This window comes from Eriocheir sinensis, chromosome 4, assembly GCF_024679095.1.
Source record: "Eriocheir sinensis breed Jianghai 21 chromosome 4, ASM2467909v1, whole genome shotgun sequence".
Classification (NCBI taxonomy): Eukaryota; Metazoa; Arthropoda; class Malacostraca; order Decapoda; family Varunidae; genus Eriocheir; species Eriocheir sinensis.
Genome location: NC_066512.1, coordinates 28,714,904 through 28,728,261, shown reverse-complemented (window position 1 = coordinate 28,728,261; position 13,358 = coordinate 28,714,904). Strand labels below are relative to the sequence as shown.

At 49.2% G+C, this 13,358-nt stretch overlaps 1 protein-coding gene across 2 annotated transcripts in view; it reads left to right on the top strand.

The window, feature by feature from the left end:
* Nucleotides 1–3,445, top strand: part of LOC126982076 (spondin-1-like) — a 161,453-nt gene extending 158,008 nt beyond the window's left edge. For both annotated transcript variants that reach the window (XM_050833809.1, XM_050833816.1), the window contains 3 exons: nt 1,256–1,470; nt 2,065–2,240; nt 2,523–3,445. In XM_050833809.1, the coding sequence (XP_050689766.1) occupies nt 1,256–1,470; nt 2,065–2,240; nt 2,523–2,547 (416 nt within the window). In that variant the 3' untranslated portion in view covers nt 2,548–3,445. The remainder of the gene's footprint in view (nt 1–1,255; nt 1,471–2,064; nt 2,241–2,522) is intronic.
* The last annotated feature ends 9,913 nt before the right edge of the window (nt 3,446–13,358 follow it).

The window sequence follows — 13,358 nt, the reverse complement described above, 5'->3', positions numbered from 1 at the left end:
AGAGAGAGAGCGGGGTGGGGGGGGGGTCACTATATAGTCTTAACAACAGAAGCATGAAGTTGAGTCACTCTAGAATACGCAGAAGAGAGCGTCAAGTCCTTTTGAGTCAGGTCACAACGCCCGACTCTTCCCTAATGCCACACCAAGAGCTGCTATGTGGGTATCGAGAGACAAGCTTTGAGCCATATTCTAAAACAGACCGGCGCCCAAGCACACATATTTGACAAAGCTTTCGTACGAGTTGAGGGTATTTCCAGGGGTGTTTTATGACCCTGGTGGTGGTAGTTTGATCCTTCTTATGTACCGTGAACCTAAAAAAACACGCAGTAGAACCTGACTGATCTCCTTTTTGGCCTATGGAGATAGTTAGTGTGAGAGGTGGAAGCGTCTCTATACCGACCGAGGGTGTGTGTGAAGGTAACCCAGCGTCCATTCGCCTCTGCTCCGCCCTGAGATCGCACATATATATACCCAGCTTGGTATTCTTCGACCCTCCTGCCTTCCACGTCAGCTATTTCCAAAGGCCGAAAAGTAGATCGGTCGGGTTCTAATAAGTGTTTTTGTAGGTTCATGGTACAGAAGAAGGGTCAAACTACCACCAGGGTCATAAAACTACCCCTGGAAATGCCTACAGCTCCTACGAAAGCCGCAATGTCTGATAATATGACCCCATGCATACCCAGTCTCCTGTTTGTCGGTGAGTCGAGAGTGGTGTACTTATGATTCACGGACCACTGCCAAGGTTTTCCGATATGCCCTAAGTGTTCTTTGACATCCTCCTCTTCTTCCTCCTTCTCCTTCTCCTCTCACGTCTCCTCTTCTTCCTCCTCCTCCTCCTCCTCCTCTCACGTCTCCTCTTCTTCCTCCTCCTCCTCCTCTTTCAGTAGCTTATCTTTCACTTCCTTCACCACCACCACCTAAGCCTCCTCCTCCTCCTCCTCCTCCTCCTTCTCCTCCTCTTTCAGCAGCTTATCCTTCACCTCCTCCTTCACCACCACCACCTCCTCCTCCTCCTCCTCCTCAACCCCGCCCTTTTCCCCCTCTTCCTTCATCACCACGCCTTCCTCACCACGTCCTTATACTCCTTCACCACTACCTCCTCCTCCTCCTCCTCTTCCTTCACCGCCTCCTCCATCACTCTTCCTCCACGTCTTCGTTCTTCTCCTCCTCCTCATCATGCATCATCATCACCATTCACCACTTCTTCCTTCACCACCTTCTCCTCACCGCGCCCTCCTCCTCCACCCCTGCACAGATGACCAGTTCAACGGCCTCGTGGCTCTCAACCAAGTCAGGGAGACCGAGTACGCCGCCTCCACCCCCGCCCCCCTCGTGCCCTACCAGCCCGCCACGGACCCCACCCACCTCTACAGCTACGACCACGACGCCGACCTGCTGTCCCCCAACCTCTACAACCCCTACATCGGCAACGTCCATCTGGGAACTCACGACCACCACGACGGATTGCCGGTGAGGAGCGGGTCTTGTTGTGTTGGGTTGGGTGGAGTTGGGTTGGGTTGAGTTTGGGATTGTGTTGTGTTGTTGTGCTGCGTTGGGTTGGGATGAAATGAGTTGAATTTGGGATTGTGTTGTGTTGTGTTGGGTTGTATTGGGTTGAGTTGAGTTGACTTTGGGACTGTGTTGTGTTGTGTTGTGTTGGGTTGAGTTGAGTTGAGTTTGGGATTGTGTTGTGTTGTGTTTTGTTGTGTTGGGCTGGGTTGGGTTGGGTTGGGTTGAGTTGAGTTGAGTTGAGTTTGGGATTGTGTTGTGTTTTTTTGTGTTGGGTTGGATTGGGTTGGGTTGGGTTGGGTTGGGTTGAGTTGAGTTGAGTCTCATTTCCATTTTCTCATTTCTCATTTTCTCTCTTCCTCTTCAAATGTATAATTATGTCCTTTCTTCCCTCTCTGACATTTCTCCTTCCATATACTTTCTATCAATAACGATGATAATATAAATTTTATTATTAATGATAATAATAATAATAATAATAATAATAATAAACTAATGTCCCTTTGCCTGTGTGTGTGTGTGTGTGTGTGTGTGTGTGTGTGTGTGTGCCCACAGGTGAGCTGCGTGCTGAGTAATTGGGGTCCGTGGTCGCCGTGCACGGTGTCCTGCGGCCCCGTGGCTCTGCAGCAACGGTCGCGACTCGTGGTGGAGGAGGCACGCAACGGAGGGACAGCCTGCGGGGACACCACCCAACGGCGGTACTGCAAACTGCCGCCCTGCCCGCACCCCAGGTACTACACGCCCACAGGCTAGGCTAAGGCGGGGTAGTTGTGGAGTTTTACATCACCTTGTGTATTGGGTACAGGTACAGCTTGCCATCATCACGTAACTTAAGTACAGGTACTGTCCCTCAATACTACAGAACTCTGCCCCATACTAAACTTTCGTCCCAGCAGCCAGGGTCTTGCCCGGCCCTAACTATATCACTGCTCTTCGGGGCTTAGCACTGTCCCTGGGGTCATGGTCCGGGGCGTGGTGAGTGTCTGGCCTGAGTGACGTGCGTCTCCCCGCAGATCGGAACTCTATCCGTGGCCCTGAGGCGGCGACTGAGCGCTGCGGGAAGGACTCGTCCAGGGAGGACGTCGCCAGGACCTAATGTTGGGAGGACTGTTTCTGATCTCCTGCAGCCGGTGGTGGGAAGCGGCACGCTGCGGCGTGGTGACTGCGGCTGAGCTGCTGCTGCTGCGGCCCCCTGAACCACCGCCCCTCGGCCTGGCCGGCCACATGCGGTGCCCTGTGACGGCCCTCCTCCCGCAGACCTTGTGACCTAGTTGTTAGTAAGAGACGTTTGTACAATACCCCCGCGCTGCGTCCCCGGCGGGCGCGGCTCGGCGCCTGACCCCCGGGTGAGTCGCCGCGGCGCTCGTCGGCGGCCGCCGCCTATACTCACATGTATTGTAAAGTCACGCTGTCTTCTCGTACTCGTATTAGCCCCTAAGGCTCCGTTAGCCCCTAACTGCCCCTGCCCGTTACTAACATATCAATTAAGGCGCCGGGAGTCTCCAGCCAGAGGTGTTGAGCGTCTCCCGAGCTGAGGGACGCAGTGCCGCCGCCCGCCGCTGCGATTTGTCATCACCACAGCTCCAGGCGGCGGCGGCGGCGACGACGGCGTCAGCGGTCACCGACCTGCACGGCCCTCGCGGGACTTCGTCCCACCTCAGTCACGTTATAAGAACCTGCGTTAGGCAGTGTCCCTACATAGTGCGTAGCGTTAACTGTTATATAGCTGATGTGTGTGAAGGTGTGTGTGTTTGCTAGACGAGCATATGAAACAGACCAAGATGTTTAAACAATTCTATTTGTTACATAATAATCCTCAATACTTGTGAAGAGGAAAAAAAGGGTTAGTCTCGGTTGGCGGTTGACGCAAGTGTTTTGCCTTGTTCAGGAACATATCTTGCCATATCAAAATAAAGTGAAGTCTGAGTTTGCTGCACCCAGTGTTGTCTTATTGCAACCCCTCAGGGTTAGTCCGTTTCCGAGTGAAAAGTAGCCCGCCCCGCGCATGACGTCAGCATGACGTATATTGTTACCCAGTGGCCGGGGTCAGAAGGCAGAAGCAGCCAGGCAGGGTTGCCAGTTTGGCGGGTTTCCCGCCAAATGTGGCGGGTTTTTTTATCTTCGCTGGCGGGCAAATTTTGATGCTGGCGGGCTGGCGTTTTTTTTTTTTTTTTTTTTTGGCGGATTTCTGTTCTGGAGGGAGGAGGAGGAGGAAGAGAAGGAAGATGAAGGCCACGCTCACACCAGTCCCCCCACATCTGTCTGACATCACACACACACACACACACACACACACACACACGAAAACACAAGGAGACTACGAGTACAAGAGGCCAGACACTCTACTGTATAATCAACACAAGGCAGCTCCTGAAGATGGGTTCTTCACTAAATCCCCTTCCTTCCAAAAATACACCTCTAACCTCCATTTACAGCTTTCAATTGTTTGCCGTAACTACCGAACTGCTCTTCGCTTCGCCCGCTTCTATTACCCCCCCCACCCCCACACACACACACACCAGCCTGCCCGTGAACTAGCTCTTGCCTGTTTCCTTCCTTAACTTGAATTTGTCTGACTTCTACCCGTTACTGCGTTTTGTCACATCTGTTTGTAATATAACGACTTCTAAATCGCCCTTGTTAATGCCCTAACTAAGCTAAAAACACCTCACTGGGATCATATTCTTAAACATTTCGGCGCTAAAGCACACATACTTGACAAGGCATTTGCAGGGGTAGTAGTTTTCTGATCCTGGTGGTAGTTTGACCCTTCCTCTGTACCATGAACCTAAGAAAACACTCATTAAAACCCAACTGATCCCCTTAAAGTCGCTCCGATGTCCACCACGCATGCGCACTGGGAAATACAGAGCAGAAATATACATATTAATTTGGCTGGTTTTGTTCTAAGTTGTCCACTTGTGATCATTGTGGTGGATGATATTGCCAGCAAGGAAACAACACACCAGCCCAACAAACCAAACAAGCAGGAACGGAGTGAACATTAACATGCGTTAGGCTAATTATTTCTAAAATCTGCCCTGTTCGCTTGTTATAAAGCCTCCTCTGAATTAAAAGTATTTATCTGTTTGTACCGTGTATTGGAGTCGAAACAGAACAATTAAACGATAGCGGTGAGCGAAATATAGAAAAAAATAAGCAAGGATTTAACCCATCTTTGCGAGCTATTTTGCGGAGGCGAGCTAATTCCCATAACAACGGCGCTACGTCTTTCCAAGGAGTGTAGATGAAGTATCATTAGGTCTTTCTCTGTATTTCAAGCTCCTAAGTCACTCTTTTTACTAATAAGAAGGGACGCGTACCTTGTGGGATGATGGGTGGTGGCCGCCTCAAAGCCTCACCGACGCCCGCGCACGCAGACGACTCTAGTAATAACGCACCAATCAACAACACCTCCCTCCCCCAAGGCTGTCGACGGAGCTCTGAGGACTGAGGAGTGAGGACTGAGGAGTGACTCGGGTGAGGACGGCGACCCTCGGTGATGCCAACTTGACCGATGGCTCTTTTGTTTTGCGATTGTTAGAATAAGAAGAAAACGAAGAATAAGATTAAGATATGAATGAAAAATATTGACTAGATTGTTTGTGGCGTTCTACACGGTTAGAAATATCACCTTCTAATTAGTCGTTCATTAAATGGACGTAAAATGGCAAATAGCGATCAAAACGAGTTGTAGGCTATTACGCTATTAAGATATAAAGTTAGTTATTGCGCTAGTACTTATAGGTATTAGGCTATGAAGTTATTACGTTGTTAGTTATTACGTTATTATTAGTTATTAGGTATTACATTTGTTGGTTATTAAGGTATTAGGTTTGCTATTGCTTATTGTCAACTCTCGTAATCTTAACTGGTAAACGAAGGTAAAATGTGCCCTTCTGGAGCATCATAACGTGGGAACAAACAAATACCAGCAGTGACTGTCTACACCGGGGTTTACGGCCGTTTTCACAGTCACTTTGTTTGTTTTGATCGTTACCAATGGCTGTTATCGCTGCTATAGTATTTCCACATAAAACTGGCCGATGGTGTAGTGGCGGCTGCGGAGTTAGCCTAGCCCGCATCTTGCCACACTCTCAAAACCTCTCGCTTCCCCCGCAGCCGCCATTACCCCATCGGCCAGTTTTACGTGGAATTACAATAGCGGCGATCACAGCCATTGGTAACGATCAATACTAACAAAATGACTGTGAAAGCGGCCCTTAGATGGTAAACGATGGTGAAATGTGCATGTAACCTATCTGGAGCATCGTAGGTAACATGGGAACAAATGCGCTATAGTTAAACGAGTCTTGTAATACTGTCACCACAAGGTTAATTACTGTTTACTACACGTACCACCGACACTCTATCTGTAATGGGAACATAGACCATATAATTATAGTTACAAGTTATGAAATGTATATATGTCAGCTCTGGACATTGGCGTCACCTCAGTTCCTTCACGTCAATGATCGTTTACGTTCAACAAAATGTTTATTCCTACTCAAAGGTCCATATTTTTAATCGTCTCGGGCTCCCATCATGACTATTTTCCAAGGCCACAGAGAAGATTATCCGGATTTTCATGAGTGACTTTTCCCAACGTTGCCAGATAAGTCTTACTCAGCCTCTCATATATTTACCGACTTCCGACCCAAAAAAACTGTCTCATGGACCCCAGTAAGGAGATTCACTTATAGTCATCGTTAAATAGCTAATTCCTGATGTTTCTTGGCAATAGTTAGGCGTCATAAACCGGTAAATACTATGCTCTGAGTACGACAATCTGGCAACGGTGACTTTTTCTGTTCAAGGTGCAAAAGTCGGGTAAAACTAGCACCATAAAAGCAATAGGGCCACAAAGCAGTCCATGCACATCTCAGCAACTTCCACGAGAGGCTTTTCAAACAGGCGTACACTGAGGTGCCGATATGTGGGCTAAAGACAAGCAACTAAAACATCTACGTGGCCTACGGCGTTCTTGGAGGCCACTGACATAGACAATATTGGGCGGAAAGTTATGCTAGCAAAATATCTCAACAGCTCAAGGAACTTCATGATAAATCTTTGTAAAATCATCCATACATCTACCTTGGGCATGTCAGATAGGAAAATAAATAGTAAATTAATACCAGAAACTTATCATTAAGCTAAGAAAAAAAAGATAAATTTATTAGTATTCGTATATGAAAAGAGAGAACTTAAGTATTATTATTGCAATGCTTTACGTGATTAAAAATTTATTATCTAGCTCAACAAACATAACATGGGAAAATAAAGAAGCAATCATTTAATGCTTCCGAAACTTACCAATACGTATAATAAAAGATAAATTAAGTATTATTATTCCACTGCGAGAAATAATTAGGGATGTTATTCATCTAAAGTTCTAAACAAACATCACAGAAAAATAAGGACACGATTAATATTGCCGTAGAAATCTATAAGAACGTATTAAAAAGATATAACTAAACAATTGATTATTATTTAAGTAGTAGTAGTAGTAGTAGTAGTAGTAGTAGTAGTAGTAGTAGTAGTAGTAGTAGTGATGCTTATGGTAGGGGGAAGAGGTTGTGGTAGTAGAGCATCTGGATTAGTGTGGTGATGGTGGTGTTGGTGATGGTGGTGGTATTGGGTACGCCCGTGAATGCCATTCCTCCAAGAGTTTATAAACGAGAAGTGATAAGGGATCGGTGTTGTTTTTTGGGTCGTATGGTGGTGGTGGTGGTGTTGGCGGTGGTGGTGGTGGTGTTGGCGGTGGTGGAGGTGGTAGTGATAGTGGTGGTGGTGGTGGTGGTGGTGGTGGTAGTGGTGGTGGTGGTGGTGGTGGAAGTGGTAGTGGTAGTCGTCGTGAGGGTGGTGGTGGTGGTGTTGGCGGTGGTGGAGGTGGTAGTGGTAGTTGTTGTGAGGGTGGTGGTGGTGGTGGTGGTGGTGTTGGCGGTGGTGGAGGTGGTAGTGGTAGTTGTTGTGAGGGTGGTGGTGGTGGTGGTGGTGGAAGTGGTAGTCGTCGTGAGGGTGGTGGTGGTGGTGGTGGAAGTGGTAGTGGTAGTCGTCGTGAGGGTGGTGGTGGTGGTGGTCGTCGCGGTGGTGGTGGTGGTCGTCGTAGCTGTCCTTCAATTGATGCTAATGGCGTTTTAGGAGGTGATAGTCGTGGTGGTGGTGGTGGTGGTAGTCGTCTTCGTGTTGGTAGTAACAGTCGTAATGGTGGTGGTGGTGGTGGTAGAGGTGGTGGTGGTAGTGGTGGTGGTGGTGGTAGAGGTGGTAGTGGTGGTAGAGGTGGTAGTGGTGGTAGTGATGGTGGTGGTGGTGGTGGTCGTGGTGGTCGTCTTCGTGGTGCTATTGGTGGTGGTACTCGTGGTGGTAGGGGTGGTAATGGTGGTGGTGAGGGTAACTGTCCTGGAAAAATTATTCCTTTTCGTCCTGGTGGCAGTGGTGGTGGTGGTGGTGGTTGTGGTGGTGGTGGAGATTGTGGTTCTGGTGGGGGTTGGGGTGTTAGTATCAGTCGTGGTGGCATTGGGTATAGTAGTAGTAGTGGTGGTGGTAGTGGTGGTGGTGGTTGTGGTGATTGCATTATTGTCGTAGGCACTATGGTTAATGTTGGTAATGGTGGTGGAGGTGGTGGTGTTGCTGTTGTTGTAGTTGCAGCCTTTGTCGTTCCTGTTGCTGTAGGTGTTGTGCTGTGCAGGACGTTACAGATATGAAGAGGCAGGGGGCGGTAGGACAAGGCTGGGCGCGGAATAGTCTCTCTCTGATGGCTACTACTGCCTAACCAAGATGTCGCAAGCTCAGACCGCCACGACGTCTCTGCCTTTCGCACCTCACATCGCCCCGGGGCGACACACTTAGCTCCGTTGAGGCAGGGCGCGCGGCACAGCTGGACGCACGGACGCTGGTGCCGTATGAAGTACCTCGGCTCGGCCACAAACACTTTGCCGTCGCAGCGCAGAACACACTTGGCGACGGTCCATTTCCCGGGGTGAGCCACGTAGCCCGGGGCACAGGACAACTGCAGGCCGCGGGCTCTGGGGGCGGCGAGGAGGGAAGTGAACGTAATAGAGAGAAAGGAAACAAGAAGGAATAGAAGGAAAATTAAAGCAGATAGATAGATGGGTAGATAGATAGACAGATAGGTAGATAGAAAGAAAAATATATAGATAGAGATAGATAAAGAGATCCTTTGACAGACAGATAGATAAACAGGTAAATAGACTGATAGATAGATAAACAGATATACATACATACATACATATATACATACATACATACATACATACATTTAAACATGCATACAGATCCACACACACACACACACACACACACACACACACACACACACACACACACACACACACACACACACACACAACTTACATTATCAGCATGATGCCTCCCTTCCACCTGACATGGCCCCTGCACGCACCCAACACAAGGATGCCGCACCCTTGTCCCTCTGACCCCGGTGGGTAGGAACAAAGGGTCCCCGCCACGCAGCTGCTGCCGTTCCTACAGGGCGGCTCGCAGAGGGTGCCAGGATGTCTTCCGTCTTGCTGGTGCTCCGCCCTGCCGGTACGAACTGAATACTGCCGCTCTCTCACCCTGGAAACATAACACTGTGGAAACCCTGAAGTATAGATCCTACGAACTACTACTACTGCTTCTACTGCCGCTCTCTCACCCTGGAAATATAACACTGTGGAAACCCTGAAGAATAGATCCTACGAACTACTACTACTGCTTCTACTGCCGCTCTCTCACCCTGGAAACATTACACTGTGGAAACCCTGAAGTATAGATCCTACGAACTACTACTACTGCTTCTACTGCCGCTCTCTCGCTCTAAAAACACACCACTAGAGAAGCCTTGAAGTATAAACGGATTAGAAAACACAAACGTATCCGAAGGGTATGCCATAGTTGTCCCTCTTCATGTTGCAAGGGTAGTGGTAGTAGTAGTAGTAGACCATTGAGCCGCAGACCATTGTGTGTATTCTGTCTTTTTTTTTTTTTTTTTGCGAGGTAGACTGACGCAATCCGTTCTTTCTACTGCACTGGACCTAAATTTGTTATTTTTTACATGTATTATTACTTATTTTTATCATTCTTTCTTATGAAGGAGATTGATAGATACCGTAGATAGGTAGGTTGATAAATAGATAGATGGATATACACAGAGAGAGAGAGAGAGCACTCACCCCGACAGGAACCAAGTCACCGCCGTCACCGTCATCACCACCGCCGTCGTCGTCCACTTACACTTGCCCATGGCCGAGGGAGAGCGACGCCTACAGGGAAGGGCAGAGGGAGAGGGGGTGAGGGTGAGAACGCTTCTGTAACGGTCATATTCTTAAACATTTCGGCGCCCAAGCTCACACATATTTAACAAGGTTTTCATAGAAGCTTGAGTCATTTCCTTGAGTAGTTTCATGACCCTGGTGGTAGCTTGACCCTTCCTCTGTACCATGAACTTAGAATAACACTCATTAGAACCCGACTGATCTCCATTTTGGCCTTTGGAAATCGTTGATGTGAAAGGCGGAAGCGATTGACAGTATCGACTTCACTGTTTTCTCTCGTGACTGAGCCAAAGGAATCGAGAGAAGTTCGCTATACATCTATACGAAATTCTTGTAACCTCTACGAAAGTCTTGTCAGATGTTAGATGCCGATATGTTTAAGAACATGATCGTAAGTTACTGGTCTTCTTTCTTTACTGAGAAGCTGGAATGGAGTGAAGAACGTTATACATAAATAAGTCGACGGAGGACTCACAGCTATTCCATTAGGTCCCTCAGGTTTCCTCAAGAACGGCAACGCTTCCACAAGACCCACACCGCAGCAGCCTCGCCCGTCAGCACGTCATCCTCTTCGTCCTCCTTCTGCGGGCCGTGGCGTAGCGAGGTCCTCCTCCTTCGGCGTCGCCAATGTTACTGGAGTTTGTGGAAAAACATCGGGCGCCATAATCGTCGATATCCATTGTGCTGTGAAAACAATGTTGGGCAAGAGAGAGAGAGAGAGAGAGAAGGGGGGGGCCAAGAATCTACATAAAGAATGGAATTGAATGGAATAGAAGGAAGAAAAAGAAATGTAGAGAAGAAAAGGAAAGCTGTGTGTGTGTGTGTGTGTGTGTGTGTGTGTGTGTGTCCTTTAAAGTTTAAACGACTCAATGTCACTGCTGTTGACATTAGCAATGGATGACAAACACACACACACACACACACACACACACACAGAGAGAGAGAGAGAGAGAGAGAGAGAGAGAGAGTAACCGATACAAATGATAACATTCGTAACAACAGTAAAAGCAGCACGATACCAACAGAAGGAACAAACAAATACTTTAAAGGGACAGGACCACAACCTTTACAACCTCCCCCTACTTCACCCTCTCCTCCTCCGCCTTTATCTATTCCATCCTGTCCTGCCACACGTAGATTACTAGTAGTAGCGGTAGTAAACAGACACCCTCGCCATAGACCGCCAAGTCTTCTGGTGTCTGTTCTTCCTATGTATTCCTCCTCCCTAACCCCCATAACCTCCTTCTCCTCCTCTCTAGTCCCCACAACCTCCTCGTCCTCTTTCCTCACCCATCGCTACCTCATCCTCGAACTCTAAGCCACTCGTATTGGTCTCTCTAACTAAGGGAAAGCATACATTAGGAGGAGTTCCTATTCTTTCATCACATCTGTTAATACTTCTTTTTTATTGAATCAGAGGATCACCTGAAGATAAGCCACTCCAGACTCTCTCACCTGAAGATAAGCCACCCCAGACTCTCTCACCTGAAGATCAGCCACCCCAGACTCTCTTACCTGAAGATAAGCCACTCCAGACTCTCTCACCTGAAGATAAGCCACCCCAGACTCTCTCACCTGAAGATCAGCCACCCCAGACTCTCTCACCTGAAGATCAGCCACCCCAGACTCTCTCACCTGAAGATAAACCACTCCAGACTCTCTCACCTGAAGATAAGCCACTCCAGACTCTCTCACCTGAAGATAAGCCACCCCAGACTCTCTCACCTGAAGATAAGCCACCCCAGACTCTCTCACCTGAAGATCAGTCACTCCACTCTCTCACCTGAAGATAAGCCACTCCAGACTCTCTCACCTGAAGATCAGTCACTCCACTCTCTCACCTGAAGATAAGCCACCCCAGACTCTCTCACCTGAAGATCAGCCACCCCAGACTCTCTCACATGAAGATCAGCCACTCCAGACTCTCTCACATGAAGATAAGCCACTCCAGACTCTCTCACCTGAAGATCAGCCACTCCAGACTCTCTCACCTGAAGATAAGCCACTCCAGACTCTCACATGAAGATCAGCCACCCCAGACTCTCTCACATGAAGATAAGCCACTCCAGACTCTCTCACATGAAGATCAGCCACTCCAGACTCTCTCACATGAAGATCAGCCACCCCAGACTCTCTCACCTGAAGATAAGCCACTCCAGACTCTCACATGAAGATCAGCCACCCCAGACTCTCTCACATGAAGATAAGCCACTCCAGACTCTCTCACATGAAGATCAGCCACTCCAGACTCTCTCACATGAAGATCAGCCACCCCAGACTCTCTCACCTGAAGATCAGCCACCCCAGACTCTCTCACCTGAAGATCAGCCACCCCAGACTCTCTCACCTGAAGATCAGCCACCCCAGACTCTCTCACCTGAAGATCAGCCACCCCAGACTCTCTCACCTGAAGATAAGCCACTCCAGACTCTCACCTGAACATCAGCCACCCCAGACTCTCACCTGAAAATCAGCCACCCCAGACTCTCTCACCTGAAGATAAGCCACTCCAGACTCACCTGAACATCAGCCACCCCAGACTCTCTCACCTGAAAATCAGCCACCCCAGACTCTCACCTGAACATCAGCCACCCCAGACTCTCACCTGTACATAAGCCACCCCAGACTCTCACTGGAACATCAGCCACCCCAGACTCTCACCTGAAAATCAGCCACCCCAGACTCTCTCACCTGAACATCAGCCACCCCAGACTCTCACCTGAACATAAGCCACCCCAGACTCTCACCTGAACATCAGCCACCCCAGACTCTCACCTGAACATCAGCCACCCCAGACTTTCACCTGAACATCAGCCACCCCAGACTTTCACCTGAACATCAGCCACCCCTCTCTCTCAACTGTACATCACCAACCCCAGACTCTCACCTGAACATCGCCCACCCCAGACTCTCACCTGAACATCAGCCACCCCAGACTCTCACCTGAACATCAGCCACCCCAGACTCTCACCTGAACATCAGCCACCCCAGACTCTCACCTGAACATCAGCCACCCCAGACTCTCACCTGAACATCAGCCACCCCAGACTCTCACCTGAACATAAGCCACCCCAGACTCTCACCTGAACATAAGCCACCCCAGACTCTCACCTGAACATCAGCCACCCCAGACTCTCACCTGAACATCAGCCACCCCAGACTCTCACCTGAACATCGCCCACCCCAGACTCTCACCTGAACATCAGCCACCCCAGACTCTCACCTGAACATCGGCCACCCCAGACTCTCACCTGAACATCGCCCACCCCAGACTCTCACCTGAACATCAGCCACCCCAGACTCTCACCTGAACATCAGCCACCCCAGACTCTCACCTGAACATCAGCCACCCCAGACTCTCACCGGAACATCAGCCACCCCAGACCCTCACCTGAACATCGCCCACCCCAGACTCTCACCTGAACATCAGCCACCCCAGACTCTCACCGGAACATCAGCCACCCCAGACTCTCACCTGAACATCAGCCACCCCAGACTCTCACCTGAACATCAGCCACCCCAGACTCTCACCTGAACATCAGCCACCCCAGA